At 48.1% G+C, this 27536-nt stretch overlaps 1 protein-coding gene across 1 annotated transcript in view; it reads right to left on the reverse strand.

Annotated features, from left to right (window-relative positions):
- Nucleotides 1-27536, reverse strand: part of ITGA11 (integrin subunit alpha 11) — a gene marked incomplete at its 5' end in the record, with an annotated part of 47128 nt that overhangs the window by 13928 nt on the left and 5664 nt on the right. The window contains 14 exons of the mRNA XM_080351356.1: nucleotides 161-291; nucleotides 999-1202; nucleotides 1880-2020; nucleotides 2322-2470; nucleotides 4182-4326; nucleotides 5164-5234; nucleotides 6254-6419; nucleotides 6929-7073; nucleotides 8043-8191; nucleotides 8856-8983; nucleotides 10446-10560; nucleotides 10960-11051; nucleotides 13172-13281; nucleotides 26066-26177. Coding sequence (XP_080207482.1) covers nucleotides 161-291; nucleotides 999-1202; nucleotides 1880-2020; nucleotides 2322-2470; nucleotides 4182-4326; nucleotides 5164-5234; nucleotides 6254-6419; nucleotides 6929-7073; nucleotides 8043-8191; nucleotides 8856-8983; nucleotides 10446-10560; nucleotides 10960-11051; nucleotides 13172-13281; nucleotides 26066-26177 — 1858 coding nt within the window. The remainder of the gene's footprint in view (nucleotides 1-160; nucleotides 292-998; nucleotides 1203-1879; nucleotides 2021-2321; nucleotides 2471-4181; nucleotides 4327-5163; nucleotides 5235-6253; nucleotides 6420-6928; nucleotides 7074-8042; nucleotides 8192-8855; nucleotides 8984-10445; nucleotides 10561-10959; nucleotides 11052-13171; nucleotides 13282-26065; nucleotides 26178-27536) is intronic.

Raw genomic sequence — 27536 nt, forward strand, 5'->3', positions numbered from 1 at the left:
TGATCTCCTTCTAGGGTCCAACTTCATTGAAATTGCATGGCCCTGCTGGACAGGGGATCATTATTATGGGAAAATTGTTGGGAGATCAGTTTTTCCCTGAAAAACATGATATTGCAATGCGCTTTGGGCAGAGGAAAGTGCCAAATGAGATGCAGCTAACCACAGCAGCACGGCATTCCCCAGAGAGCCGACAGCCAAGTCCACAAGCCCGTCTTCGTTCAGGTCCAGCTGCCCGTGGATGCTGCATCCAAAATACATCAGGCCCGGCACGAGGTCGGCAGCCGCTATCCGCTGAAAAGCAAAGGGGAGAATCCAGACATGTTTCCAGCAGGAGCATCCCTGCCTGCCAAGGAGGGGTTCACCACGCCGACCTCCCCCACGCTACTGATGATGCCCCTTTCCAAGCAATTGCATCCAAGATAATTTTCCAGGGCATGTGAGCAGTTCAGAGACACAATCAAGAGATTTCTGCTGAATTTACTCTGCACTGTTACCATTTCTAACAAGTGTAAGAAATATTTTATCTCTTGCAATCCATTGCACTGAGTGCTAAGCATTGCCCCTAATTTCAAGCATGTTTTTCATACCTTATGTTTGCTTTGTTTTGGCCACCTTGTGGGAGAAAATATCCATCAATAATAATTAACAACACAATCCTGCATGTGAACTTATTATAGAATCATAGAATCATCTTGTTTAGAAGAGAACCTCAGGATCCTCAATTCAACCATAACCCAACTCTAGCACTAAGCCATGTCCCTAAGAAACTCATCTATGTGCCTTTTAAACCCCTCCAGGGATGGTGATTCCACCACTGCCCTAGACAGCCTGTTCCACTGCTTTGCAACCCTTTCTGGGAAGAATTTTTTCCTAATATCCAGTCTGAACCTTCCCTGGCACAACTTGAGGCCATTATGCTCTATCTGTCCTTAAAATGGGCACAAATTACTTTTATTCTAATGAAGGATGAGGACAACCAAAGCACCCAGTGGCTATACCTGCTTGTACTTTTTCAGGATGGTCTCTTTGAAGCCGAGGTAGATATAGATCGCTCCTTGGTGGTCGTCCTCCAAAGGTGCCCCGACGACAAGGTCGTTGTAGGAGTCCTGGTTGAGGTCGGGCACGGCAGCAATGCAGGAGCCAAAGCGGGAGTTCTGGTAGCTCTGCAGATCGATCAGGGCACCGCTGGAAACGAAGAGGTTCTGCTGGGCCAGCCAGAAAAAAGGGAAAACAAAAATCAAAAACCATCATCAGCAAGCCTGGCAAGAGGAGAAAATCCTCAAAAGTGACCAAATGAGATACAGTGATGTGCAAGGAATGACATGAAAGCCCTCCTGGGACTGCAGGACTTTCTGCTCTGCATGTTCTTGAGGAATGAATGAGCCCCACACCAGCTTTGCCTCCTTTTATAGTAGCCTGCATAAGTAATTGCATTAAAAGTTATGCTTTAGATATGGGAGTTCTTGCTGCTCTGGGCATGCCCTGCAGCCTTGGATATAGAGCACAACCTGCTTGCTGTCCTGCACAACCCTGGAGCCTGAGGGATTTGGCTCAGAAACTGCATTTTGAGCCAGATTTGAGGGAAACAGGAAAGCTGGTCCTGCCCCACAGTGCTGCTGGGTGCTAGTGAAGGGGAGAGGGGTGGCACATGTCCCATCTGTGCCCTGAAGCAATGGTGGAAGGATTGACCTCGCTGCTCCCCACAGCCCCAGGCAGGAGGGTGCCCTTAGTTTGGGGGGAGGCAAAATGGATGGAGAGTATGCTTGTGGGTCTGCATAGCCCCAAGCCACCTCAGGGAGGTGACACAACTCCTGTGCTAGCACTCATACGTCCCAGCCCCTGCAGCATCCCCGTCTCACCCCACGGTGCTGCCCTGTACCTGGCGCAGGGTGTAGACATAGACCTTGCCCCTCTCTCTGCCCTCGCTGAAGTACATGGGGGCTCCCACCAGCAAAACGTCGGTGACACCATCGCCGTTGACATCGAGGGAGTTGATCTCACTGCCATAGTAGGAGCCAATCTGGAGGAGATTGAGGAGCGGGTGGGATGGGAGCAAGGACCCCAGTGTGCAGGGGCACTGCCACCCTCCCTGGCAGGGCTCACAGGGATATTCTGAGCCCCATCCCTGCTACAGCATCGGGATTTGGAGGTGCAGGCCCAGCAACAGCCAGGGCACCCCCAGCTGTCTGTGGATGCATCACACTGCTCAACTATTCGAACAGAACAATTTGCAAAATGAAGAGGGAGAAATTATGGAGGACCACATGCACCAGGTTCAAAAATCCCTGCAGCATCCTTGGCAGCCTGTGCCCCGGCATTACCTGTTCCCCCTTCAGTGCCTGGTGGATGGTGAGGTTTTGGTTGTTGTGCATGCTGAAAATGATGACTTTCCCAGTGTGGTTGAACCTGGGTGCTCCCGCAACATAAATCCGCTCGTGCTTGGTGGATATGACGGAGGAGACGGTGTAACCTGGAAGGGGGACGTGTGCAGGGTGAGCACAGCCACGCTGCTCCCAGCCTGGTGCTCTGCTTCCCATTAGCCCTCAGCTGCTGACACAAATTTGGCCACCTCCCAGATTGGGAAACTAGAAACATAGATTTCTTCAAAGATAAAGTCATTCAAATAAACCCCAGTGCCCTGACCCTGGTCTTTGAGCCGCTTGCTCAGGTCCTACCTACACCCTGAGCAGTGCAGCTGCACCAGAAGTTTTGGCACTGCCTAATGCAGCCAGCAAATCCTTTGCAAAATCCTTCTTCCACAGAACGCAAGCCCAATTCCCAGCCCGATAAGTGTTTTACTTCATGGCTCACATCAAATTAAACAAACACGAGCATGCACTGGGAGGCTGCGGCACCCGCTGCTCCCCTCCTCTGAGACCCCGGCATCACCGCGGCCGAAACCAAGCGTGAAAGACTTTGCTGATGCTTGACGTGAATGTTCCCAGGTCAATAAAAGCCCCAAATCCATCAAAACCACTGCTCATGAGTCCTTATGGAAATAACCCTGCATAAGCAAATGATCCAGCACAATCCCTCTTTTCTATCCAGATGGGTTATTTTCTGTGCCGGGGTCAACAACATCACGTCGCACACTGGGTGCAGCAGTTGCCACCAGTTGCAGATGGGCTTATGTAGGAATATAATGCTGAGGCCACAGAATCCCATTTTTTACACTCAGCTCCAGGTTTCTGCACATTCACAGTCAGTTTTAAATGCTACTTACGTTATTAGAAACTCAAAGCACAGCCAACAGTGAAGATGGATCAGATCACTGAGGGTCACATCCAGTTGAATTTTGAGTATTTCCAGGGATTACCAGGGATCACAGACCCTTTTCCCAGGGGTGAATAAAAATTCCCCTCCATGGAGGATGTTCCTAAGCCAAGCATCAGCTTTGAAATGCCCAGGTCCCAGCGCTGGGTGAGCCAGGCTGCTCCACAGCACAGTGCACCAGCATTTTCCTTAATGTTTGTTTTGTTTTTGAAATGGAGGCAATGGGAAAGCCAACGCCCAGCTGAGTTCCCACATACTGTCACAGTAACCCCTGGCACAGCTGCAGCGGCCCCCACTCCAGGCACTCACAGCTTAGCCCGGGGGACACTATGCTGTCACCCCAAGAGATGACCCATGTGTCCAGGGGCCATTTGTGTCCCCACTGGAGGGAAGAGCCCCAACACACCATGGGTGACACCACAGCATCCCACCCCCTCCCTGCCACGGGGCAGCTCAGCCTGGCACGCACATCGCTGGAGAGGCTTCATTTTGCAAACCAGACTGATATTTTTACTCCCAGGCTTCAACAGCCGCACATGGAACGGATTAACCCAGCAGGTATTTCCTCCCTAGGCATAAAATTTCATCAGTGCTTTTTAAACCATTCCAGTAAGTGCTGTAGATGACCCCAGGCAGAGCTATTTCTGCATTTAAATCATTTTTGTGCTGCACACTATGCTCGGCACTTGACCCTTCCCAGGTGAGGATGCTCAGGTATGCTGCATCCCCGAGCAAGGGGCAACATGGGTCTCATACTGATGGGACCTCGCAAACAGCCGGGCACAGTACCGCCTACACTACCAGTGCTGGCTGCTGTTAGTCATTCGAGAAATATGTTGTGCTTCCTATTATTAAGCATAAAATCATGAATTCAGGCCTGACAGTGGAGCCTCATCCAGCTTTCTTACCTAAATATGCTCCGTGATTTTTCAGCTCCTCTGGGAACTCCTGCAGATAGGATTCCCGCAGGGGAATGACCTTCCCGCTGCTGGTTTCCTTCAGGACAGCTCCATTCCAGTCGTAGGCACCCACTGCCCCCAGCAAGATCCCGTCCTGCATGAGAGCGGGACTGGTTTTAGGGTATTTCTTGCCAATTCAACCCCTTGCTGCTTGTATGGGCAAAGTTCATTCATGCTGAGACGGATGAGGGGACCTGACTGGCTGGTTTTGTGTGAGAAAACATGTGGGGTCCCGAAAAGCCCAGATCTTGGACTGTCTACTGCTTGGAAGATGCAGAGTGCAGAAGGAAAAAGCAGCAGATGGTCTCTCCCAGAAATCACACTTTTTATGGAAAAAGGGGAGGAATGTCACAAATGGAAAATAAAAGGAAAAAAAAAAAAGAAAAAAAGAAAGAAAAAAAGGAGGAAAAAGGAGAAAAGGAGAAAAGAGAAAGAGGAAGAAAGAGGAAAGAAGGGAAGGGAAGGGAAGGGAAAAAGAAAGAAAAAAACAAAGGAAAGAAAAAAGAAAAAATAGGAAAAAAAGAAGAGAAAATAAAAAGAAAAAAGAATCAAGCAAACCATTTTCCAAAGCACACCTGGAAAGATGGAGATTTTCAAACACACTGAAATGACATTTCCTCCCCATTCATATCTTTTCCCCATGCTTTCCCTCCCCAGGAGAAGCCTGAGCAGAAATTTCTGCTGCTTTTGGCTCAGACCTGCCAGCCCATAGAGCCCGTGGCTGGGAAGGGACTGAGCACCCTGTGCATCCCACCAGCAGCAGCAACAGCATTTTTTTCCTCATGCTCATGATATCAATTTAACTTCATGGTTAATAACTTGCCCCAAATGTCCATCTTACCACCTGCAGCTGCTGGTGATGGTAAAAAGCCTGGAGCACCCGCTTGCACAGGCAGGAGCAAAAAAAAACCCTACACATTTACTCTCTTACTTCCACAACATGCGATGAAAATCCAGTCTGGGACATTTCCAGGCCAAAGGAAATTTCATTCTTGTTGGTTCCTTTAAAAAAAATAAAATAAAAAAAGGGAATTAGTATTTAATGAAGAGCTTTACTTTCCTGAAAGGGCTGGATGGGTTGGGGTGGGATGAGCATCCACCTCACCTGGGGCACAAAGGGCCCAATTTCCCACAAATGAGCTTGTTTTTCCCTAAATCACCACAATTACACAAACTTGTGCTGCTAATAGGTGCTGGGAGCTCTGCCCTGCTGTGGTTCTCTTCTACCCAAGCTGTGCAGTCACACAAAAATGTGGATTTAGAGGATTTTGTGTCATAATAGCAACTGAGTGATGCTTCTCACCCAGGGAAGTTTTCTTTCACTGAGAATCATTGGGCAGGATGGACCAAGATAACTGACAAACTGGTGGGGAGTTTGTGAGCTGGTTTGACCAAAATTCCCCCAAATCCTGAGATGCTTAATTTTCAGCGAAAACCCTCCATTTCTGTTTCAATTGTTCTTCCCAGGATGCGCTTTTCCTATGATATTTAGATAAATTTAGTTTTGAAGGTCAACAAACTTGTCACAAAGTAGTTAGAAGCACCGTCATTTAGAAAAAACCAAACATTTCCTGATATTTAATTCCAGCCAATAAACTAAAAAAACCTCACATTATTCCTGTAACCCACAATGTCCCTGGCAATCAGTGTGGGGTTTTTTGCCTATTTATAGACTGGCTGGGTTTGGATGGACCCAAATGACCCCCATGCCAAATTTCAAAGGTTTGCTATTAATGACAGAGCTACCACAGCAAATACCAGGGTCCAGGATGAGGGGTGACCTTTGGAGGAGAGAGGATCTGTGCTCCTGGTGCTTGAGGGATGCAAAACACTCAAAATAATGACATTTCTTTGTATATGAAGGTAGTCTGAGTATGCTTTTTGGTTCAATATCAAATAGATTTTAGGGAAACCCTTGGTGGGACTTGTTCAAAATCAGTAAACTGAGGACTGAGGGAATATCTGAAACATCTCTCTGCATCTTGGCTGCCTGGGATGTGTCGGGGAGGATCATCACTCACCTTCCAAGCTAAATATCCTTTCACCCAGAGCATCCACGATGTCTTTGAGTGCTGCTTCATCCGTGACGTTAAAGAAATGCTTGTCATCGGGGTCGCTCGCTATAAATTTTATCTCGTTCAAAAAGGCTTCGGGATTGATTCCTCTTCTGTTATAATAACCCAAGACCTAGGTTTGAAATCAAAATGCAAGACTCACGGATTTGCATGTGGTAGAATCAGAGAATCCTTTTGGTTGGAAGAGACCCTCAAGGTCAATGAGTCCAACTGTTAACCCACCCCTGGCACTGCCCCATGTCCCTGAGAACCTCATCTCCACGTCTGTTCAACCCCTCCAGGGATGGTGACTCCAGCACTGCCCTGGGCAGCCTGTTCCAATGCCCGACAGCCCTTTGGGGAAGAAATTGTTCCCAAGATCCAACCTCAACCTCCCCTGGTGCAACTTGAGGCCGTTTCCTTTGGTCCTGGTGCTTGTTCCTGGGGAGCAGAGCCCGACCCCCCCTGGCTCCAAGCTCCGTTCAGGTAGTTCAGAGATCAGAAGGTCTCCCCTCAGCTCCTGTTCTCCAGGCTGAACCCCCCAGGTCCCTCAGCCACTCCCATCACACTTTTGCTCTAGTCCCTTCCCCAGCTCCATTGCCACCTCCATTCGCTGACAAAAGGTCCCATCCCCTCACTTACCGCTACTGCATATCTGGTGACATTGTCCTTCTCACTATCCTCGATCACCTTCTCCAGGTCTGGGCTGTCGTGAGACTCTCCATCTGTGATGACAATCATTACTCTCTTTGCCCCTTTCCGGCCACCTTTCTGAAACGCTTCCGAGCTGCAATTGAAGAGATGCCCTGGGCTGCTCAGCCTCGCTGGGGGAGGTCACCGCTCCCACTGCCCAACGCTCACCAAAACCACCACAGCTGCTGAGATGTGCGTCTCATTGCACACATCCCAAAGTGCTGAGGTGTCTTTGGTGTGCTGCTAGCCCCTGGGGAGCTGCTATCGGGTGTGGGACTCTCAGGGAAACATTTTAGGGCTTTAAAAAAGGATTTTTCCACTGTTGGAGTGGGCTTCTTGCAGGAGAGGAGCCTGTAGTTCAGCAAAATGCCCTAAATCTGCAAAAAATTGAAGGAGCAGGGACTTGTCCCAGATAATCACAGAATCATTTTGGTTGGAAAAGACCCTCAAGATCATCAAGTCCAACCGTTAACCCACCCCTGGTACTACCCCATGTTCTTGAGAACCTCATCTCCGCCTGTCCAACCCCTCCAGGGATGGTGACTCCACCACTGCCCTGGGCAGCCTGTTCCAATGCCCAACAGCCCTTTGGGGAAGAAATTGTTCCCCAGATCCAACCTCAACCTTCCCTGGTGCAACTTGAGGCTGTTTCCTCTCATCCTATCTGTTGGATAACAGAGATGGAGCTGTGGGTCGGGGCTGTACCAAGCTCCAAGGTACGTGACGGGTCTGCAAAAGAGCTACAGTGCCTGGGGCAGATGTGGGGTCACTTTTGGGGGCTGAGAGCTCAGTTTTGGGTGCTTTCAGGATGAGGATGCTTTTTCACAGTCTTCCTTTGCACCTTCCTTCTTGTCCAACTGCAACTGAGAATGGGGCAGATTTGCAAAGCATTGTTTGTAAAGCACCAATTAAGGACTGAGCCTTTTTGCAACATCATTTTTAACCTGGTGGCATCGCCTGCTTTCTAAGCATCAAGGAAAAGTGAAGGAGGAGAGAGGAAAGAAAAACACACAGTGATTTAAAATTTGTTATCAGGAGGAATGGGAAGGTGAATGATTTTTACCGAGCAAACTCTATCCCATAGGCTGTCCTGGTTTCTGTACCTCCTCTTTGCTCTATGTGACTGGCAGCTGCTACCACATCTTTTACAGACCTGTAGTCATTTAAATGGAACTCATGGACGACATCTTCTCCGTACTGAACAACTCCAACCTGGGGATTAAAGGAATATCACAAAGGACACCAGCAAGGTATAGCAAGAGCCTGTGACATGAGCACGCTTTGTCAACCACACGAAACCAGTGAAAATCAATCGCTCTGTCCAGATTCGCTCCAGTTTTCCCTCTATGGGACTGTTGAAAATGCTGGATTTTATTTCTCTTCTCTGCCAGCTCTCCCCCCTGCCCTGCCATAATGGGCTGGGGTCATGCAGATGTGCTGCGTCCCTGTGCAGACCCACAGCATCACTAAATGGGACCACATGGGTGTTATTTGTGCAAATTGTCGAGGATGTCCTTGCACAAACACCTGCTGAAATCTGCCCACAATTACTGATAGTACGAGGATGGAGAGCTCTTCACAGCTGCAACAAGTTGCCTCTGCACAGGGCAATATTTCTGTATTTCCACAATTTCATCCTCCCCATGCCCAGTCAAGAGGTGGGATGCTGCTCTGTCCATAACTCATTTAGGAACATTCATGTGAGCATTATTTCCGTGGGCCTGGCTTTAAAATCCAGACAGGGATAGTTTATTTTCAAAAAGCACAGTGCCAAATTACAGCATATTGGCATAAAATGTTGAAAACAGCCCCGCAGGCATGGCCAGGGGTCTCGGCACGACAGCGGGTGGGACACATGAGTTGTGCAGGGGCTTACTTGTATCTGGCCGGGGCCGATATAAAATTTTTTCAAGATGTTTATCAGGAAGTGCTGAACTTCAACCCAAGGATATATGCTGTTTGATCCATCCAGGACTATGATTATGTCCATGTAAGTCTGGCATCCTGTGAAAAACACACAGCGTGTTATTGAGAAGACCTTGGCAATGCTCTCAAAGGGGAGATTTACAGCTTCATTTTTCACAGTCAGGTACTTGCTCTTATGATTTGTTTGAAAAAAAAAAAAAAAAAGGTCTTATTTCAATCATTCATGAAGACCCTTCGGCTTTAATAAGGGAGAGAAGCCACAAACATCCTGTCTGCTGAGGAAAGACTGGATAACTTTCTAAGAATAACACTCAGTGATACCTTTTCTGATTCAGATTTGGACCTTTATTTGGTCTAATATAGTTGCATATTTCAAAGGATCCACCCGCCACTGCTCCCGCCAAGCGATGCTTCACCTCGAGTCACTTCTCAGCCCTGCCTCTACTTGCCATACAATACAATCTGGGCATTTCCTCTCCTTCCTGTTAAATCCTCAGTGATGATGCAGCCAAAAACCCCAGCGAGGACCCCAGGACTCGGCTCCACAGTACGAGCCGCCAAGGATTTAGGCAGCCGACTGGTTTTCAGTGGGGAAAATTGCTCAGCATCACCTCTCTGTCTTGCTTGTATTTTAAAATATTATTTAGAAAATATGCAGAAACCCAGAAGATACTGAATTTTCCAGTGACAGATATTTAGTGGTTGCTTTTTTCACCTTGGGTAGGCATTTCTGTGTTTCACCACCTCCATCCCCTGCTCACCCCAGGACCAAACCCAACCCTCTGCATCTCACCCACTCGATGATAACACTCTGATCGTTAGCCACCTTGTCTCTAAAAAAAGCAATTACCCATTTGCAGCGAGGTCTAAAAGCATCTCCTGGCTATAAAGAGAGAAGTGACACTGAGAATTGGGTGGTGGGCTCTTCCTTTGCCACCTCTGCATCCCAAAAGTCCGTTTTCCTGTGCCCTGCTCTATGCCGTGAGAATTAATTGACACCAAATGGGTGACGGAGCTGGGGCATCGCATCCTGTGCCCAGCTGGGGCAAGGAGCTTCTGGGAGCCTCAAGGGTGCAGGACAGGCTTCTGCAATTTATTACCATCTCCAGGAAAGCCAGGAAGCTTATTTAATACTTTAAAATAAAATCACGCATCCAAACTTACAAATTTGGGCCAAAATATTCAACTTTGAGTGAATGAGCTCTTTGTTTTGTGTGGCCAAGTTCTGAAGTTCTTTCCCTATTTTGCCTTCCTAGCTGTGCTGATAAAATATTCTGAATACTTTTATTTCTGGTTTTGGAAGAATAAGGTATTTTTTGTCTTCCCTGTGTGTCAGTCAAAAGGAAAATGTTTACCAGATGTCTGTGTATGTAACCCCCTTTGAATCACTTCCCTGCAACCATTTCCTCTGCTCTCTTGCCTTCTGCTTAAACACTGACATCGCTTTGTTTTCTCAACGGGACTGAAGCGATTAGAGAACAGAAATTCCCTCTGACTTCAAAGCCAGGGTTAGAGCTGCAGGGCAGATTGTTTCTCATACTCTGCAGAGCTGGAGCCACCGTCTTGGAGAACCTGAAGTTGGAGTTGACCCGGGAGCACATGCCCGTGGTGTAGTAGGAGCTCCCGCACTCGTGGGACCAGAGAGGGCTGCAGGCCTGAGGGGTGGAAAATAACGCATATAATGCATATAAATCATATAATGCATATAAAACAAATAAATGGCCACTTTTTAATTGTTGCTTTGCAAGGTTGTCCTCTCCTTTGGCATCTTTTTCCCCATGGAAAGTGAGGTTTCTGAGCCCCACAGTGCATGCAGCATATGTATAAACACACAGAGCAGAGTATTTGCATGATGTACCTGCATGTTGCTTTGCATGCTTTGAAATGCTTATGTGCATGCATCTGGTTTTGCATGCTTTTACATGTTTATGTACATGCATCTGGTTTTGCATATTTTTACACACTTATGTACATGCCCCTTGCAGTGATGCCCCACCCCCCCCCTCCCCCCCCGCCCAGGGAGGCTGTGCTGAGCCGAAGCCCCAGTTCCTCACCAGGAAGCTGTTGTCTTTGGGGTTGGTAGCCAGGCTGAGGCCAAGGCGCATGTTGTCCTTCCTCTCCGAGACATTGGAAAGCGTTACCCGTCCTTCAGAGAGAGGATGCAGTTAGGGACAGCTGCCGGGCAGGGATGCTGGGCACCCAGCCCACATCCCTGTGGTGCTGCCCGGCATCTCTGGAGCAAGAGGAAATGCCGCTGAACGCCAGAGGAGAGCTGCCCTGCCTGCTTACACTGCAGACTTTGTGCTTTTGGGTTTGTTTTTTTTTTGAAGCAGTTGTTAAGATAAGAATTGTTTGGGTTTTTTTCTTAGATGCCACAACAAAGAAACAAAAAAATTCTTCTAGGGAGTGAAGCTGTGAGGCAGAGCATCTCTCACGCAGTCAATCTTTAGGAAGAAGCCCCTCTGAGCTGTCTAGCATATTATCTTTTATTGCTGGGCCAGCAGGCATTTAGCAGCTGATTTATCTTTGTTCATTGCTTTTGTTTCCCATGTCACAGCCCAGAAACTGGGAACAGCCCCCAGGGCAGTCCTGTCTTTCTGTTACTACCAGTATCATTGAGCTGTAACACAACCACTGCCTGACCTGGCTGCTCCTCCTCATCAGGGGCTCTGGGTGATGCAGGTCCTCGCAAGCGAGGGCTCCCCCTTTGCCATTTTGCCTGAGAAACAAACTGAGAAGGAAGAAATTGGGCAACTAATGGCAAAATTTGGGAGATTTCATTGCCCGTGGCCTTTGGAAGTTTCTTATCATACAATCCTAGAATATTTTGGGTTGAAGGGACCTCCCCAGCTCCCCCAGTGCCACCCCTGCCATGAGCAGGGACATCTTCACCAGCTCAGGTTGCTCAGAGCCCCGTCCAGCCTGGCCTGGGATGTCTCCAGGGATGGGGCATCCACCACCTCTCTGGGCGACCTGGGCCAGGCTCTCACCACCCTCAGTGGAAAACATTTCATCTTCTTGTCCAGCCTCATCTCTGCTGTGTGCTCACTGTCATCTTAGCATTCCCTCAGGGCAGCTCCCTGTCTGGTTTTACTCAAATGGCCTCAGTGGATTGTGCTTAACTAGACGAGTTAATTGGGAAAAAAATAGAATAGGATGTGCTCATGGAAGTGATCTGTTCACTGGAAACTAATTTCCAATGGAAAAAAAGATTGTTTTTTAGCAAGATTCAAATTTACACTCACAGGAAACTTATTTCCTTGAAGAATCTTGATGTTCTCATAGCAAATGACCAAAAAAAAAAAAAAAAAAAAAAAAAAAAGAGGAGGATAAAAGAAAAAGTTTAAAGAAAAATTCAGCCAATCAGTCAAATATTGCAGATGATCCAAAGTTCCTTCTCTCTTATCAGTTCTGGTAGAAACCCATGATAGTTCAGATTCATAATGATGAAAAATAAAGTGAGAACAACTGCTCCAATGTTAAAAAAATTCCAGACTTTGCCCCCAAATCCCAGTGATGTTCCTCAGGACCATGAGAAAGTCCCTGGCTCTCACATTGCCTGCTGAGATGGGGACATGTCGTCAAGTGTGACACTTTGGGCAGCAAAGAGGACTTGTTCCCTCATGCCCTGTGCTGCCCAGCTCAGGCGGGGCAGGTCCCCATATTGCAATATTGTGCTGTTGGCACAGTTGGTGCTGGACCAGCCTCAGAAACCCTGAGGAGGATCTTGGTAACTCCAATGGGGAGATGGGATTGGGATGTCTGGGGGACCAGAGCACTCTCAGGGTCTCTCCTTCTGCAGTGATGGGGCTGGGTGACAGTTCCCCAAATACTGAAGCTGCAGGGACAGGCTGGATGTTGGGAGCAAAACTTGTGTGTGCCCAGGGAACCTACTGGAGTGGGACATCATCTGAGCACCCCCAGAGAGGGATCAGACACCACCATGTGCAGGCAGGTACTTGCTAGTGGGACCATTATCCACTGATAATTTTATCCTGATGGTTTAATAAACAAAACAGTTTTATCTATGTTAAACAAATAACTTTTTAACTTTAGCCCAATTTTCTTGGTTTTACCCTGACATTCTTAAAGCTCAGCAACAGGAGCGATGTGATCACCTAAAATAGTTCCTTATCTAAAAATCTTCCCAAACCACACAGTCCTCATACTTTTGGGGACAATCTGGGCAATGCAACAGGGTGCATCTTCATAGACCAAAGCAGTGATAAAAAGCGCTGTGTTAAAACCCCTCAGCTCCCCCGGTACCTAGATTGAGTTTGGTGCAGTTGCTGTGGGTGTCACTGGTCACCGGGCATTTGTAGACATCTCCGGTCTTCTGCTGGCCATTGGTTTCATAGGGAGCTCCCACCACCAGCCTGTGGAAGAGAGGGATGGGAAACATGGGAACAAAGCCACAGCCACTGCTGGAGGGAAATAAAATGATTCTCAAGCCCAGAATCCCGATACATGGGTCAGGACGTATCAGGAGGCCTGACCTGATTCGGTGCAAAAAGGAAAAATCACTATTTTGACTTCGTCCCATGAGAGCAGGCAGCAATGAGCCAGGGACGATGACTCACTGCTGCTTGGAAGTAATGGCCATCAGATGGAAGTGCAAGTCTCATGGTGGGCACGGCTGGCCCCAGGAATAGAATCATAGAATCATTTTGGTTGTAAGAGACCCTCAAAATTGAGTCCACTTGTTCCTCCACCCCTGGCACCACCCCATGTCCCTGAGAACCTCATTTCCACATCTATTCAACCCCTCCGGGTATGGTGACTCCACCACTGCCCTGGGCAACCTGTTCCAATGCCCAGCAGTCCCTTGGGGAAGAAATTGTTCCCAAGGGCCAACCTCAACTTCCCCTGGTGCAACTTGAGGCCATTTCCTCCCATCCTAGAAGGAAGGAGGGGACAGAGGTGTCACTTCTCACTGCTGCTTCATGTAGGAACCCTTTCATGCCACTGGTGTCTTCAGAACACAGACATATACAAAGAATTCCTGCCTAGTAATAGCCCAAGCAATGGCAAGGAGCTAGTTCGGCAGTGATAGCAAATCACACTGGGATCTGTGGGGAATTTTCCCCACTAAAAATCTGAAAAAGTTAATTTCCAGGAGTTTTACTCCAGCCTGGAGTTGTTCACTGATAAGCAGCCCAGAGCCGTACATCAGGATCTCCCAGCTCAGCAGCAGGTGAGGGTGTTGGGCATCTATCTTTAAAATATCTTTAAAATAAGAGGAGTTCGTAAAAACATGTGTACCTGTCAAGGGTGCAGGCCATTAGATGGGGTGTATCTGGGACATTGCAAGCATTTTTCTCCCTATTTCTTCTGGACTTGACCAGGATAGTACAAAACAGCAAACCAAAGGAGGAAGAGAGCAGGACCTGAGGAATGTGACCATTCCTTCCAGCCTAGTTCAAAAATACTCCGAACCACGGGTTACTGGCACCTTCTGCTCCCAATGTCTTAGCCCCAAAATAAATCTGCTCCATTGCCCTTTTTTTAGCTTTCAAAATCCTATCAATGGATGCAACCGTCCGAGGCCGGATCACCAGATAAACAGGACATCTTTTGTTCTGTGTCACTCTACCCAGCAGCTGGCAAAGCAGCCGTCCCCAGCCCAGATGTTCTCTGTTAGACCAGAAATGTTCATTTTTTAAAAAATGCTGCTTCTACAAAGACACTTAACACTCATTCTTTTATTCCACCACTATAAAATGGGATTGCTCACCAAATTAAAACCTTCAAAATCTTTGCAGTGTTTAAGGATTCTGATGGAAATACTTCCTGTCTTATAGCTTTATTATGGAGATTAATTAGGGGAAAATAGTCACCTGGAACTGTCCCCAACAGCATCCAGAAGTTCAGGGAAGCCTGGTACCTTCTCCCTGACCTGTACAAGTTGTTTGCTTGTGTCTCTCTGCTGCAATATCCATGCCCATTTGCTCATGGTCAGAGAGGGGAGGAAGGTGGAAGATGTAAAATGTATTAAAGGGTGTGAGAGCAGGGAGAGAACAAGGCCTTGAAGATGAAAGGAAATAAAGGCTGAGACACCTCAGAAGATGATGTTCTCATTTTTAGATTCTTCATTCCAACAGAAGTATTTAACATAAACAAGATTGAACATGAACTTCTCAGAGCAGCTCCACCTTGGTGCCCTCCCCACCTTGATTACCCGCCAAGTGCAGGAAAATCTCAGCTGAGACTTTCCCACTAATTAATATTCACATATCACTATTATCACACTACCCATTAATAAATATTCCCGCACACCAGCGGTTATTAGGTCGAAGCATCTCTTTCAAACACCAGACGACTACAAACCACCCATTCTTCCAATTCCCCAGCCCCACCTCAGGGCTGGAAGCTCAAAGAAAACCCAAATATTTACAGCTGCTGCCATGAATGCAAAGAGGTTGTGGAGCTCATGAAACCAGAATTTTTGTTTCCCATAGACAATGGCATTATTTTCCCTTTTCAGTTAAATTTAAATGATTCATTGGCTGAAGCTGTCAGATTCTCATGGAAACTTGGCAGCTTGGGAAAAAGGCTTTTCCAGCTGTTTGAAAGGTGCGGGTTGTGGGGATGCTGTAAGTGTTCCCTGAAGTTGGCTGTCAAAGACACTTCTCAACTCACCAGTTCACAGGTTGCTTGCAAAGCTTTTCCTTTATTTTGTCATTTGTAAACCTGTACTGTAATTCTATTTTTTTTCCTAAAAAAACCCAAACAAAACAAAACCCAAAAAAACCCCAAAAAAGTCCCATCCCAAATCACCTAAATCCAATTGGAGCATCCTGCTGCAGCAGGGACTGTCCCCTGCTCCATCCTGGTTCTCCTCATCCCCATGCTCACCCCAAATCTCCCCCCTTGCACTCCCTGGATGTTTGCAAAATTCCCCCAGTTGTGACCAGATGCTAAATAAGCAAAGTCCTCTGCAAAGAGTGAAGCAGCAGGCCCTTGCGTCACGGCTTGGCTAATAAACGAAGCTTTAAAAGAAAATAAGAACCAAACAAGCCCGCCCTCGCCTTCCTTTTCATGTGCTCCTTATGGGGAAAACAAAAGCAAAAAAAAAAAAAGGGGGGGGGGGATTAAATATGAAAAGCACAGACTGCTCAGAGCAACATGTCTGAGGACATATTTTTAACTTTCATCCTGGAAAAAAAGAGAAAAAAAAATGGAAAACCAAGCTGTTGGTGGAAATACCCAAGGAGCCTCCGCTCTGCCTGTGCAGTCAGGGGTGGAAACTCAATTTCTGCTTTGCCAGCAGAGCCCCAGGCTGGCCCTTCTTCCCTGTGTCCTGGGGACGGGACAGCTGTGTCCAGCACCACACACTGGGCAAGTCTCACAGCAAACTTCAAAATGATGAGTCAAGCTCCATTTGCCTTTTTTTCTTTTTTTTTTTTTTCCACTATTTTAAATGATTTTGTTGCACATGCACACGAGCAGCATGCACAGTGCTGCTAGCACAACAGGGCAACACAAAACCTGAAATGCTGCCACACCTCAGTGTCTAAAGCACTGAGTCACAGCTGCTCAGCACCGACTGAATTGTTGGTATTTTTTTTTTTCCTTAGTCAAAACATTATCTGGCGAACTTCCCTGTGTCACAGACATTAATTCTTGCCAGTTATCTCAGTCCTGAATGCACTAAACTATGTTTGACTGGAGCATATCTCCAGGAAAAATGACACTCTCTGATTTGCAGGCATCAAGTGATGGAGAAGCCAATATTCCCCTGGGAAATTTGTCACAGAGTTCAGTGCTTAAAAGTTCATGGCAGTTTGGATGTTCTTCCAGGTTTCCACACTGAGACAGATTGATGTCCCCAGCATACCCTCCCCAGGAGTGTCCCACTGCCACCAAACCACCTCCTGGCTATGGTTCTGCTTCATTTCTTTAGTTTCTGTTTATCTTCATTTATGACCTTAAAGGTCTTTTCCAACCTAAACGATTCTATGATTATTCTCTATTGCATACGTTTTTAATTTCTGCTTATTGCCACTAAAGTGCTGTTGGCTTTTTACCTGCACTGTCTCCTGCTAGGGCTGTATTATATTTACCTGGAGGTAGTTCAGCTACCCCTCACCCCATACACATGATGATCCCACACCCCAATCTAAGGGTCCCCCAAGACCCCTCAGCCTTTTTACATCCAGCAAATTCCTGTTTTTTTAAGGGAATAACCCCTCTGGGCACAGCAGCCCCCCTGGGTGCATCACAGAGAGGTTGCAAAGCTCATTTTGAGCCTTGTGATATTTTGATTAAATGGAAAGAAATCAGAAAAGGAAGGTATGTCTAGCTGGTGATCCGGGAATGCAGGGATTTGGGAGGAATGGAGAAGAAACTATGTTTTTCACAGAATTTTTCAATCAATGGGACACTTAATCTCCTGCAAGGCAAATTCACTTGCAGTTAATTTATTCAAGATGGAACTGGATGAAGAAGTGATTAAGGAGGTTCAGGAAAGGGAGAGTTCAGCTGTGGAAAAGTTTAAATGGGATTGGGGTTCTTTGGAGGGAATGTGACAGAGGAATGGGCTTTGAAACGTTTTTCTGCACATTGGCAAGAGTGGAAAAATTTGCTTAGTGGGAACCCAAGGAGAGGCAGAAGAGGTGGAGGAGTCGAAGACATAGAGGCACAGGAGGATGTGGGACCTGAAAATGAGCCCTTGGTCTGACAGCAGCTTTCTGTGCAGCCTCTAGCAAATCATTTTATCACTTTCTGGTTATTTTTTGATCTTTAAATGTGAGCTAGCTCTGCTGAAGAGCACAGGCGATGCAGGATGGCTCTGCTGGTGGTGATGACCCCACCACATTGCATAGGCAACAGTGGGCAGATGCTGTCCTGGCCAGTTCTGCTCACCACGAGCAGAGAAAACCCACATGTCGGTGACCAAGGGCCACCACAAAAACACTACTGGGACAAACAGCTGTGACCAGGTGTCCAGTGAGCTCCAACATGGTCTCACAGAGGGAGTTTGAGTTTATGATGATTGTATTATTAAAGTCAGATCCAACCCTTAGCACTGCCCAAAGCCCAGGGAGGTACAGCAGGGACATCAGGAGGCGACAAACTGCTTTTTTTGGTCTCTGCAGAGCAGCCACACAGGCCAGGGACAGTCAGGGAGGGAGCTTGGGGCATCTAAGAGAGGAGTGAGAAGAAATGCTGGGTCTGGGAGCACCAACAAGCCTTCCTGACATGTGCTGGGTTAACGACATATTAAATAATATCAGTTGGGTACATTTAGCAGGCAGTTTTGAAACAGCACAGTGCAGAAAGCCAGGAGTGATGCAAACATTTGCTTTCCCACCTGGTAGCAGCAAGATGTTCCATCAGCCCAGGGTGCTTGATGGGGGAGGAGGAGGAATATGATGGTTACAGCAGGGAAGTATTTGCAGTGTCTGCATCAGGTTTGCATCACCCTTGGTGAGGGACAACATGCCCAGGCCCTGCCACCCAGGAGAAGATGCTCCTCCTGGTCATGGTTGTTCCATCCACATCCTTCTCTTCTGCGTGAAACATCATCTCATCCCGATCCCTTCCTGAGCATCTCCAGCCCCAGCACCACTTTTGGGCTGACGTCCTTCACACAGCTCAGGGGGCGTCCCTGCTCCAGCCCCCACCTTTGGGCTGACTCATTTACCAACCAGCCATTCGGGCTCGTTATTTAGCAACAGTTGCATGGGAATGTTACACACAGACTGTTTTGCCCACCTTACAAATCACCCCTTGGCAGAAGCACTCCTGGTGGAGGTGTTAGAGCCTCTTGCTCACTCCCAAGTCTCCCTGTACTCCCCAGTTAACAGACAATCTATTAATGACAAAGCAGCTGCAGTGCTCCGTCCCCACACTGAGTTTTAGGAGATTTCTCTCCCAAGATGTACCACGTCCTTGCTCTGAGGTTTGGGTACCCTCCGCAGGCAACCAGGTCCAGACACTGCCCAGCTCCTGCACATGAGCTTTTTCCCTATCCCTATCCCACCTTGTCACCTCCTGCTCAGGATTGCCTGCAGGAGTCCATCCATCTGCCACTGCTGCACACAAGCACCCTTGTTTTTTGTTTTTGTTTTTTTTTAAGGCTGCTAAATGTTTTTCCTGCTTTATAGCAAACCCTCTCATTGCAAAATGAAACATAAACACGGCTATAATTCAACCAGCTGTTCGCGCACTGAAACTAGCCGGGAATGGATGCTCCTAATTACACAGCCCACTCCCGCAGCACGTCTGCAAACCCCTCCCATGGCCAGGCAGGGCCAGCGGGCCACATCCCCCCCATGCTGAGTGGCCACATCACAGGAACAGCCCTGAGAGACCCAGCACCAGGACATGGGGACAAGCAGCATCTGAGCTCTGCGCTGCCGCAGCCATGGCAGAGAGCAAAATTACCAGCTCTCTCCTTAAAATAGCAGATGACGGGTGCATTGCAAAACATGTCCGAGGAACTCGCAGAATATTGTGGTCAGAAGTAATGATACTTTCTTATTTTTTCCTGGTGTAATTTTTTCCCTTTTACTTGGGGATATTGTAATAAAGAGGTGTTTACAGGCGAGGCCCGTCAGTGACTCTTGGCCCAGCTGTGGTTTCCAGTGCAGTGTTTGGAGCTGCTGGTCGATGCACACGTCTGTCAGGACTTGTGTGATCTCTGGCTTTCTTCTGGAGGTTTCCAAAGCAAATGCTGATCTGGGGCTGTGGTTCTTACCAGCTGCTTCTTGCTTTTTCCCTAGTCTCCAGTTATCACCAGTTAACAGTGTTTGGGGGGGTGTCCCACCCCATGCATTTCTGCGTTGCAGGCACTGTTGTCTCCAATATCACAGCTCCATCCTTCTGCCTTTCAGTGTGCTCAGACCAGAGGACAAAGGCCCCAACCCTAAATAATGAAGATGCAATTGCAAGGGCTTTTTTATGGGCAAATAACATGGGATGCAAAGGAGCAAGATCCCCTTCCTCCATAGACATTTTCATAAATAAGGCTATAGATATTTTACAGCATGTGTAATGTGATGGCACAGGCAGGACCTGGTGTCCATCCACCTCCAGACTCCCCTGGTCTTACCAAAGGAGGGCTCTTAGGGCTGCTCCTGGATGCTAACACTATGGTGCAATGAAAATGCTTTAAAAAAAAAAAACTCCAAGGAGATGATTTTTCTGGGCCCTGGCTGCTGAAGCTCATGCCTAATGGAGCCTCCTCCACCTCTTACTAAAGATCCTAGTGCATCCTAGAGAGGGAAGCCCAGCAATCATGGAAAGCAAAGGTAGTTCAGGGAATGCTGTCCTTGCCACAGTGGTTTGGAAAGCCCCAAATCAACCCATAGGGCTGGGGCAGAGAAAAGTTTCAGGTGCTTACAATGGGGAAGGTGAGATAGAGATGCTGGGATGCCCAGAAGCTGCAGGGCAGCTACTCTCCCTGTGAGAATTGTCATGTAGCCAAAATTCCCCATTTCTGCACATGCCTCCCATTGGTTCCCTTGCAGAAAATAAAAATACCAAGTGCTGTTTTGCTATTTTTGCTGGACAGGGTGGCCAACATCTTCTTTCCTCTTCTTCAAAGACTGACAAATTGTGTCTGGGTTTGTCTGCAAGGGCAGAATCTCCTGCAAGCCCCAGCTGTACAAACCCTACAGCAAGCAACACCACACCACATCTATTTCTCAGATTTGACCAAATGTTTTCTAAAAAAATAAATATAAACAGAAATGAAAGGGCCTAACCTTGCAGCTGATGAAAACTGACACTGGGATGTGTGATAATCACACTATTTTACGTCAAGGAAGATCCACCCCAGGTATGTCAGATGTCCTGTGTCCTCCAAGGTGCCCCGGGAAGGCTCCAGGCAAGGACAGATCAACCTGCAGAGCAGCCCCAAAGAGCCTAGCAATGCTCACAATAGAACCGATGGATTTTCTTTAAAAACAGGCCATAATGTGCCAAAAAAGGGTCAAACCCTAAACAGGGGAGATGGGGTGGGCTGCGACAGCATCCCTCACCCTGTGGCCCTGGTGCGGTGGGAGGGAGAGCTGGGAGCAGATGCGATGCCTGCGCCGGAGGAATGCTTTGCAGTTATGTACCCTTTCACCAAAATAATCTGAGCACTCGGGCACGGGCCAAACCACAGGAGAATTACAGCCAAGAAAGCCTCTCGCAGTAGTAGGGAAATAGCAAACCCTTTAACTGTTTTTCCAGATCAGCACAATTATAGCTTTAAATCCACCGAGCAGATATTTTTTTCCCTCTGTTCTCCCTCCTCTTTTTTTTTTTTTCCCCTTTGGCTGCGCTCAGACTGGAAACGTCATGTCTGTGCCTGGAGCAGCTGTGGGGATGGGGGGTTCAGGGTTGTCCCCCTCTAGGCACCCCTGGAAGTGGGTGGACAGCCCTGGGGTGTTTGCAAAGTGTGAAACCGTGCACAGGGGTGTTCCAGGGGACCCAACCCTGCTCCGAGGCTTCCCAGTACCCTTGTGCTACAAAGTAGGGCTGGGACAGCACGAGACATGAGCTCAGGAGGGAGAGAGCAGTTAGAGAGTACCCAGCACCCCAAATCCTATATCCAGTCCCCAGCCGTGCCACCTCGCCAGCCACATCAGCAAAACCCTGGCCTCAGCCAGCTCGGGAATGCTGTATTTATTATTTTTACAGCTTCTGAAGGCTAATGGATATTTATTCCCAGGGTTTTCCTTCCACAGCCAGATCTTCTCAAGGTTCATTTTTTACACAGCTGGTAACTTTCAATCCACAGACAGAAGCCGGAACGGGGCAGGAGTCCCTGCGTTGAGCATCAAGTCAGCTGCCATCTGCCCTGTAGAGCCACAACCCACCCTCCAGGCCCCTCTCCTGCTTCTGTCCTGGACTGGCTGGGTGGCAATGGGAAGCCAAGGGCAAGGGTTGGTGTGTCCTCCAAGGGAACGGGTCCTGTTGTCCTTCCTTAGGGAGTGACACAGTTCCTGCTAGTGGGATGACGGGGAGCAGTCAAGACAAGTAATTGTGAGAGTGAAGATGAAAAATGGATGGAACATTTTTCCTTTTTTTTTTTTTTTTTTTTTTATAAACCTGATTTTGGACCTCTAAGAATGTTTTCTCCCCAAACTCAAGGTGATTAAAATTTCTATTTGCTGCAAACATACATGTGCAGCAGAAGGAGAGCGCATATGGGGATAGGAGCTTCCACGTTTGAGGGACATGAATCCCATGTGCATTTGAGAAAACTCTTTGCATACTTGAACACACTATTTTGCCCAAATAAATCCATCCACACCACCAAACCTGCCTGGATACACTTGATTCACACCTTAGATACCCGCAAAATGGCATGAACCAAAGCATGACTTGGGACAGAGGAGTAGCTCCAGGCCAACTCAACACTACAGGTCAACACCACGATTATCTCTACCCTTACAATTCTGTTTCCTTCTACCAAAACTCCTGCCAGGCCACTTTACCCCAGCAAATTATTCCCCCAGGTTTCACCTGAAATGCCCATCCCTGGGTACTGGGGATGCTCGGACCCCGTAACGCCAGGTACTGCTTGCCCTGCCTGCACCAGCAGCTGCTGCATGAAGCTTCATTGCACATTAATTTCAGTAGCCTCTTGTCATTTTTTCCATTCACATACTTGGAGAAAGCACTTGGGTTGCACCTCCAGCTTAATGAAAAAAGGAGCAAATGTGTTAAGAAGGAGATCTGAAAGCCACTCGGGAAGAGAGTGAGCACAGAAAGACACCCCAGAAACCACGAGCTTCTTGAGCACTATATATCCAAGTATTTTTTTTCCTCTGGAGTTAAATAATCTGAATTCTTTCCTCCCAGATTTTCCACTATCAGGGTTACAGTTACAGCCCCCATGTGAAAATGATCTAGCGCCCTCCCTCAAAAGTTAGAAAAAGGGAAATAGTTACAACTGAAAATATACCTAGAGAACATTAGATATAAGTTTGTATACTTTCAAATATGCCTCTACACACACAAGCATATATATAAATATACATAAAAGCTGCTTTAAAACTCTTCTAAAACCATCCACACTAGCCAAAAGCAGCATTAAAAGACTCAGACTGAAGGATAGGTGCCAAAGTCCTCAAATTCCACATTTGGTATTTGGCAGTCGGGTGTCCACACGTTGTTATAACTATCACTCTTATATGAGATAACCATTTAGTTTCTCTGAGCTCTTCTGCATTTCAGCGGATTTTATTGAACTCCTTGGGACCGGTATTCAAGGATGCTGGTCTGGCCTCTGCTTTCCCAGCAACTGGGTTTTCATCTCAGCATCTCTATTTCTCCTGCCAGCTCCTGGGGCTGGCTAAGACTCACCACAATTAATATTCCACTCTCTCTGTACGTTCTTGGTTTATACTATAGATGTTTTGTTTGTTCAGTCATTTATCCTTTAACCAGAGTGAGTCATGGTGGGCTTATTTTTTAACTGCGTACACATATTTAATAGACATTTTATACTACATAATTGCATCTTCAAATACATGCTGTACTTACGTATATACGTTCATTCTATGCGGGGAACATTCATTTTTTCATGCAGAGGAGAAAACTACAGCTGTGTCCTGCCTGATGTCAGCAGGACAGATGTGACAAAGGGCAAAAATGAGCCAGAGCTGGTCTTTGCTGGGAAATACAGAAAAATATCCTCCCTTTGCTGGCCTTCAGGGAAGGCAGCCCTTGACCACCCTGCTGGTGATGGTGGCAGCTCAAAGGCATGAGGGAAAAAAAGCCTGAAAGCCCTCAGATGGCACGGGAATTGCAGTCTTTGGGTGCAGCTGGGATTACACCTATAACAGCATCTATAGCTACAACTGTGCTGAAAAAGGTGTTTTCTACCAGTTTCTGCATGGCCTTCCCCTCAGGGAGCTCACTTTGGGCAGAAATGTCTGTGGAGCAGTAAAACCAAGCGCTGGACACCCAGCAGCTGTGCCTCCCAAGGGGAGGGAGGGAATTTCATGGGATCTCACATAAATAAATGCCTTGGGCAGCACCTCTGCAAGATAGGTCAAGGGATGGGACAGGCTCCATGTCCTGCACCTACTGCCCTGGGGTGGGTAAGGAGGGTCCATCCTTGGGGACAATGCTCAGCTGGGGTCCCAGGTCCCACCACCTGAACCCATAATGTCACTTTATCATTTGAGGAGCATGGTGGCACATGAGCACCTTGGAACCAGGTGCCTGAGTGACACTCACACGTGGACACGCTGTTCTCCTCCAAGGGGTGATTTTTGGCATATTTAGGAAGAAATGAGATACAGAAAAGGGATGTTCTCTAGAAACATCAGATCAGCCATCCTGGACAACATGGTCTCCATCCCACCATCTTGCAGATGTACCTGGGAGTAGGTGAGGGATGGAGACACCAGGCTGGGCTGGAATTCCCTTAGAAATTAAGTGCATGGTATCGCCCACATGTACTCCAGCATCACATGGAGGGAGAAGAGGATAGAAGACTTCACACCAAGCAGAGCAACATCATCTACCAATACCAGCTGTCCCTACCCGGGTCTCAAGCATGGGACAACTGCAGGAATTCGCTTTATTTACTGGAACTACTTGACAGCCGTGTTTGTGCCACACACCAGTGGCTTTGGTCATGAGCAGTTGCGCTGTCAGGTTCCTCAAAATTCTTTACCACCCAAAAAAAGCAATTCCTTGGATAAATTTCCACATTCTCAAGTGAAGGAAGGGTGGAGGACTGTGTCCTGTGCCAGATGTTTCTGGTTTGTTAAATTTAAGCTGACTGTTTAAGAAGCAGTCCCTTAAGCTCAGTTTCATGAACAAGGATGAAAAAGACCTCAAGAGACCACCTAGCTCCCAGGACAGTCCCAGGTAGGTTCAGGTCTAGGAGGAAGCTCTGACTGCTGCCTGCAAACCTGCTCATGGACCACAGGGATGTCCTCCTGTAAAGATGCACTTGTACCTGCTACAATCACACTTCTGGGGAGTCTCAGCCCAGAGGAAAGCTAAACCTTATTCCACTATTCAAAGCTTTAACTTGAGTTTCCACTGGACAGCAGAAAGAAATTGGGACCCCAAGAGTGGAAACATCATCATGGATTTAATTGCAAACATCTCTCCAAGATGCAGCTGGGAGCACTGGAGCCTGGATGGGTCCCACAGCCCTGATGCAACACAGTGTCCAAGGTTAAAGCCAAACCTCCTGCTCTTCCTTGCTGTGAAATATCAGCTGGGCTTGAGGGCACAGGACAGGTTCCAGCCCTGCACTCCCCACCAGCACCAGTAAAAGTCAGGCAAAGTCAGCACAAGCCTGTTATATCCCACCCCTGGCTCTACCCCATGTCCCTGAGAACCTCATCTCCACATCTGTTCAACCCCTCCAGGGATGATGACTCCACCACTGCCTTGGGCAGCCTGTTCCAATGCCCAACAGCCCTTTCCAGGAAGAAATTGTTCTCAAGATCCAATCCACACTTCCCCTGGGTCATTCACCCATGGGGCAGATCCTTCAGCTCTGCAGTAACTGAGTTGCTGAGCATTTAATGAGCTTTTGAGTTTTCCTCATCACTGCAGCATCCAGATGTGCTGCTGGGGAGCACCAAGGGTCTCTGCCAACATCTGTGCAGGATCCTCCAGCGGGGATCAGCCCTGGCGAGAAGCAAAACCTGCCATGAAACTCAAAACGTGAGCAAAGCCCATCCGAGTCTCATCTTGCACTCCTGACGGACGTAGGCCAGTCTGAGCATTTCTGCAGACTGCAGCTTTTTGTTGGAAACTATATAAAATGGGATGGCCTCCACCCAAAACCCTGATGGGTTTCCAGCAAGTGTCTGAGGCTGAGAAGCACCACACAACCATGAACCTGTCTGAACCAAAACTCAAACACAGCACCTGTCACCAAGAGGCAGCCAGAGCATATCACCCTCCATACACCCCTCACCCCCCGCCCCCCGCCTCCTATCGAAAAAAAATATACTGTCACCCCCCACATAAAACTCCTCTTTTTGAAAGGAAGAAGGTTTCTGCAATCTACTTTGCCCAGGCTGGCTTGGCACGAGCATCACCACGATCAAACCTTAGTTTCCCTTGGAGCCACAGCTCTGCCCACCTCAAACCAGTGGCTGGAAGGAGCAGGAGAAGAACTTCAGTATTTTGGGTAGGATGCTTTAGATCCCCTCATCTTCAGAGCCTGGTGCAGAGCTCACTTACCATTTTTTTCCCCCGATGTCATGTTGCTGCACTGTGTAGCCAAAATATGCTTCCTTAGACCCAGCTATGATTTTGGGCCTCTTGGTGTCAATGTTAAAGGTGTCACTGAAACCTGAGGAGAAAAAAAGAAAGGAACCCATCAGCCAAGGCACTGAGATGGGAAGACAAAATGTTTTTTTACATGGTCAGAAATGGAATAGGTCACCCCAAGAGGCTGCACAGTCTCCACTCATGGAGATAATTTAAAGCCCAACTGGACACAACACTGGACAAACTGCTCCAAGTGACTCTGCTTAAGCAGGACTTGGACTAAGTGAACTCGCGAGGCACCTCCAACCTCAACCATCCTGAGAGTGCTGCTCCCCCAAATTGTCTCATATGGCCCAGGAGGGTCCTACATGAAAGAGGGGTGTTTTTACCCCATGGCAGCAGCTCTATGGCACAGCATTCCCAGAGGCAGCCAGGATGGAGAGGAGGATGGATGGAGAGGAGGATGGATGGAGAGGAGGATGGATGGAGAGGAGGATGGATGGAGAGGAGGATGGATGGAGAGGAGCCAAGCCCCACCCCGCCTCACCTGCAGCCACCTAACACTCTGAGCTCCAGCACCAAGCTCCCAAGAAGCAAACAGCCCTGGGGCTGCAGATTTAAGTGAGTTCATTTAGAATTAAGAGGCCACAGCTGCTCAAACCCTGGAGGCCAGGTCCCTTTCCCAGCCCACCTGCAAAGGGTCTTCACCTCAGTTGCACCAATGTGCCCCTTGGGGCCACCACTGCTACCAAAACAAAGTGTGTTCCTGGTTTACAAGAAAGGAAAAAGGATTTTTCCTCTAGGCTGCTGTAAAACTGAATCAGCTGAAGGCAGGGCTGGCAGGATGGGCAGGGGGAGGGCAGAGGAGAGCATCTCCCTCCTCTGTGACATCTCCTCAGGTCCCTTGTGTTGGGACAGCTGCTCGTGGTGGGGATGGCCACGACCATGTCCCCACGCACCCCAGCAGGGACCATGGGCTGGGGATCCATAGGAAATGTGTGGTGTGACAGGTCTGGAGCCCATCACTCGTCCCATCTGTCCCCACGGGCCACCTCCTGCCATTCCCCAGGGTTCTGCAGTACCAAAGAGCCAAAGCTGGGATTCACTTTTCCCGTGTGAGCAAAAACTGGTGCCTCTGGGGGTTTGTGAGGGAGAGATGGCTCTGGAGGAGGGATGGCTCTGAGGATGGATGCTCAGACCCCGACAGGGAGATTTTTGGGCTCAGTCCTCTCTCCAAGGCCACTCTGTGGGACATCCCCGCTGGACAGCAGGAGCAGGATCCCTGGCTGTGGCATCCTGCTCCAGGGACCCTGATGCTCATGTGTCAACCTGCAAGAGCAATTTGCTTACCAGAGAGTAAATTTGGGGGGCTTTGGTCTGGCAGCTCTGCCAGGAGCTGAATCCTGTGCAGATGGGCATTGGATGAGTGTCCCCAGGACTG

This window comes from Nesoenas mayeri, assembly GCF_963082525.1.
Source record: "Nesoenas mayeri genome assembly, chromosome: 11".
Taxonomy (NCBI): Eukaryota; Metazoa; Chordata; class Aves; order Columbiformes; family Columbidae; genus Nesoenas; species Nesoenas mayeri.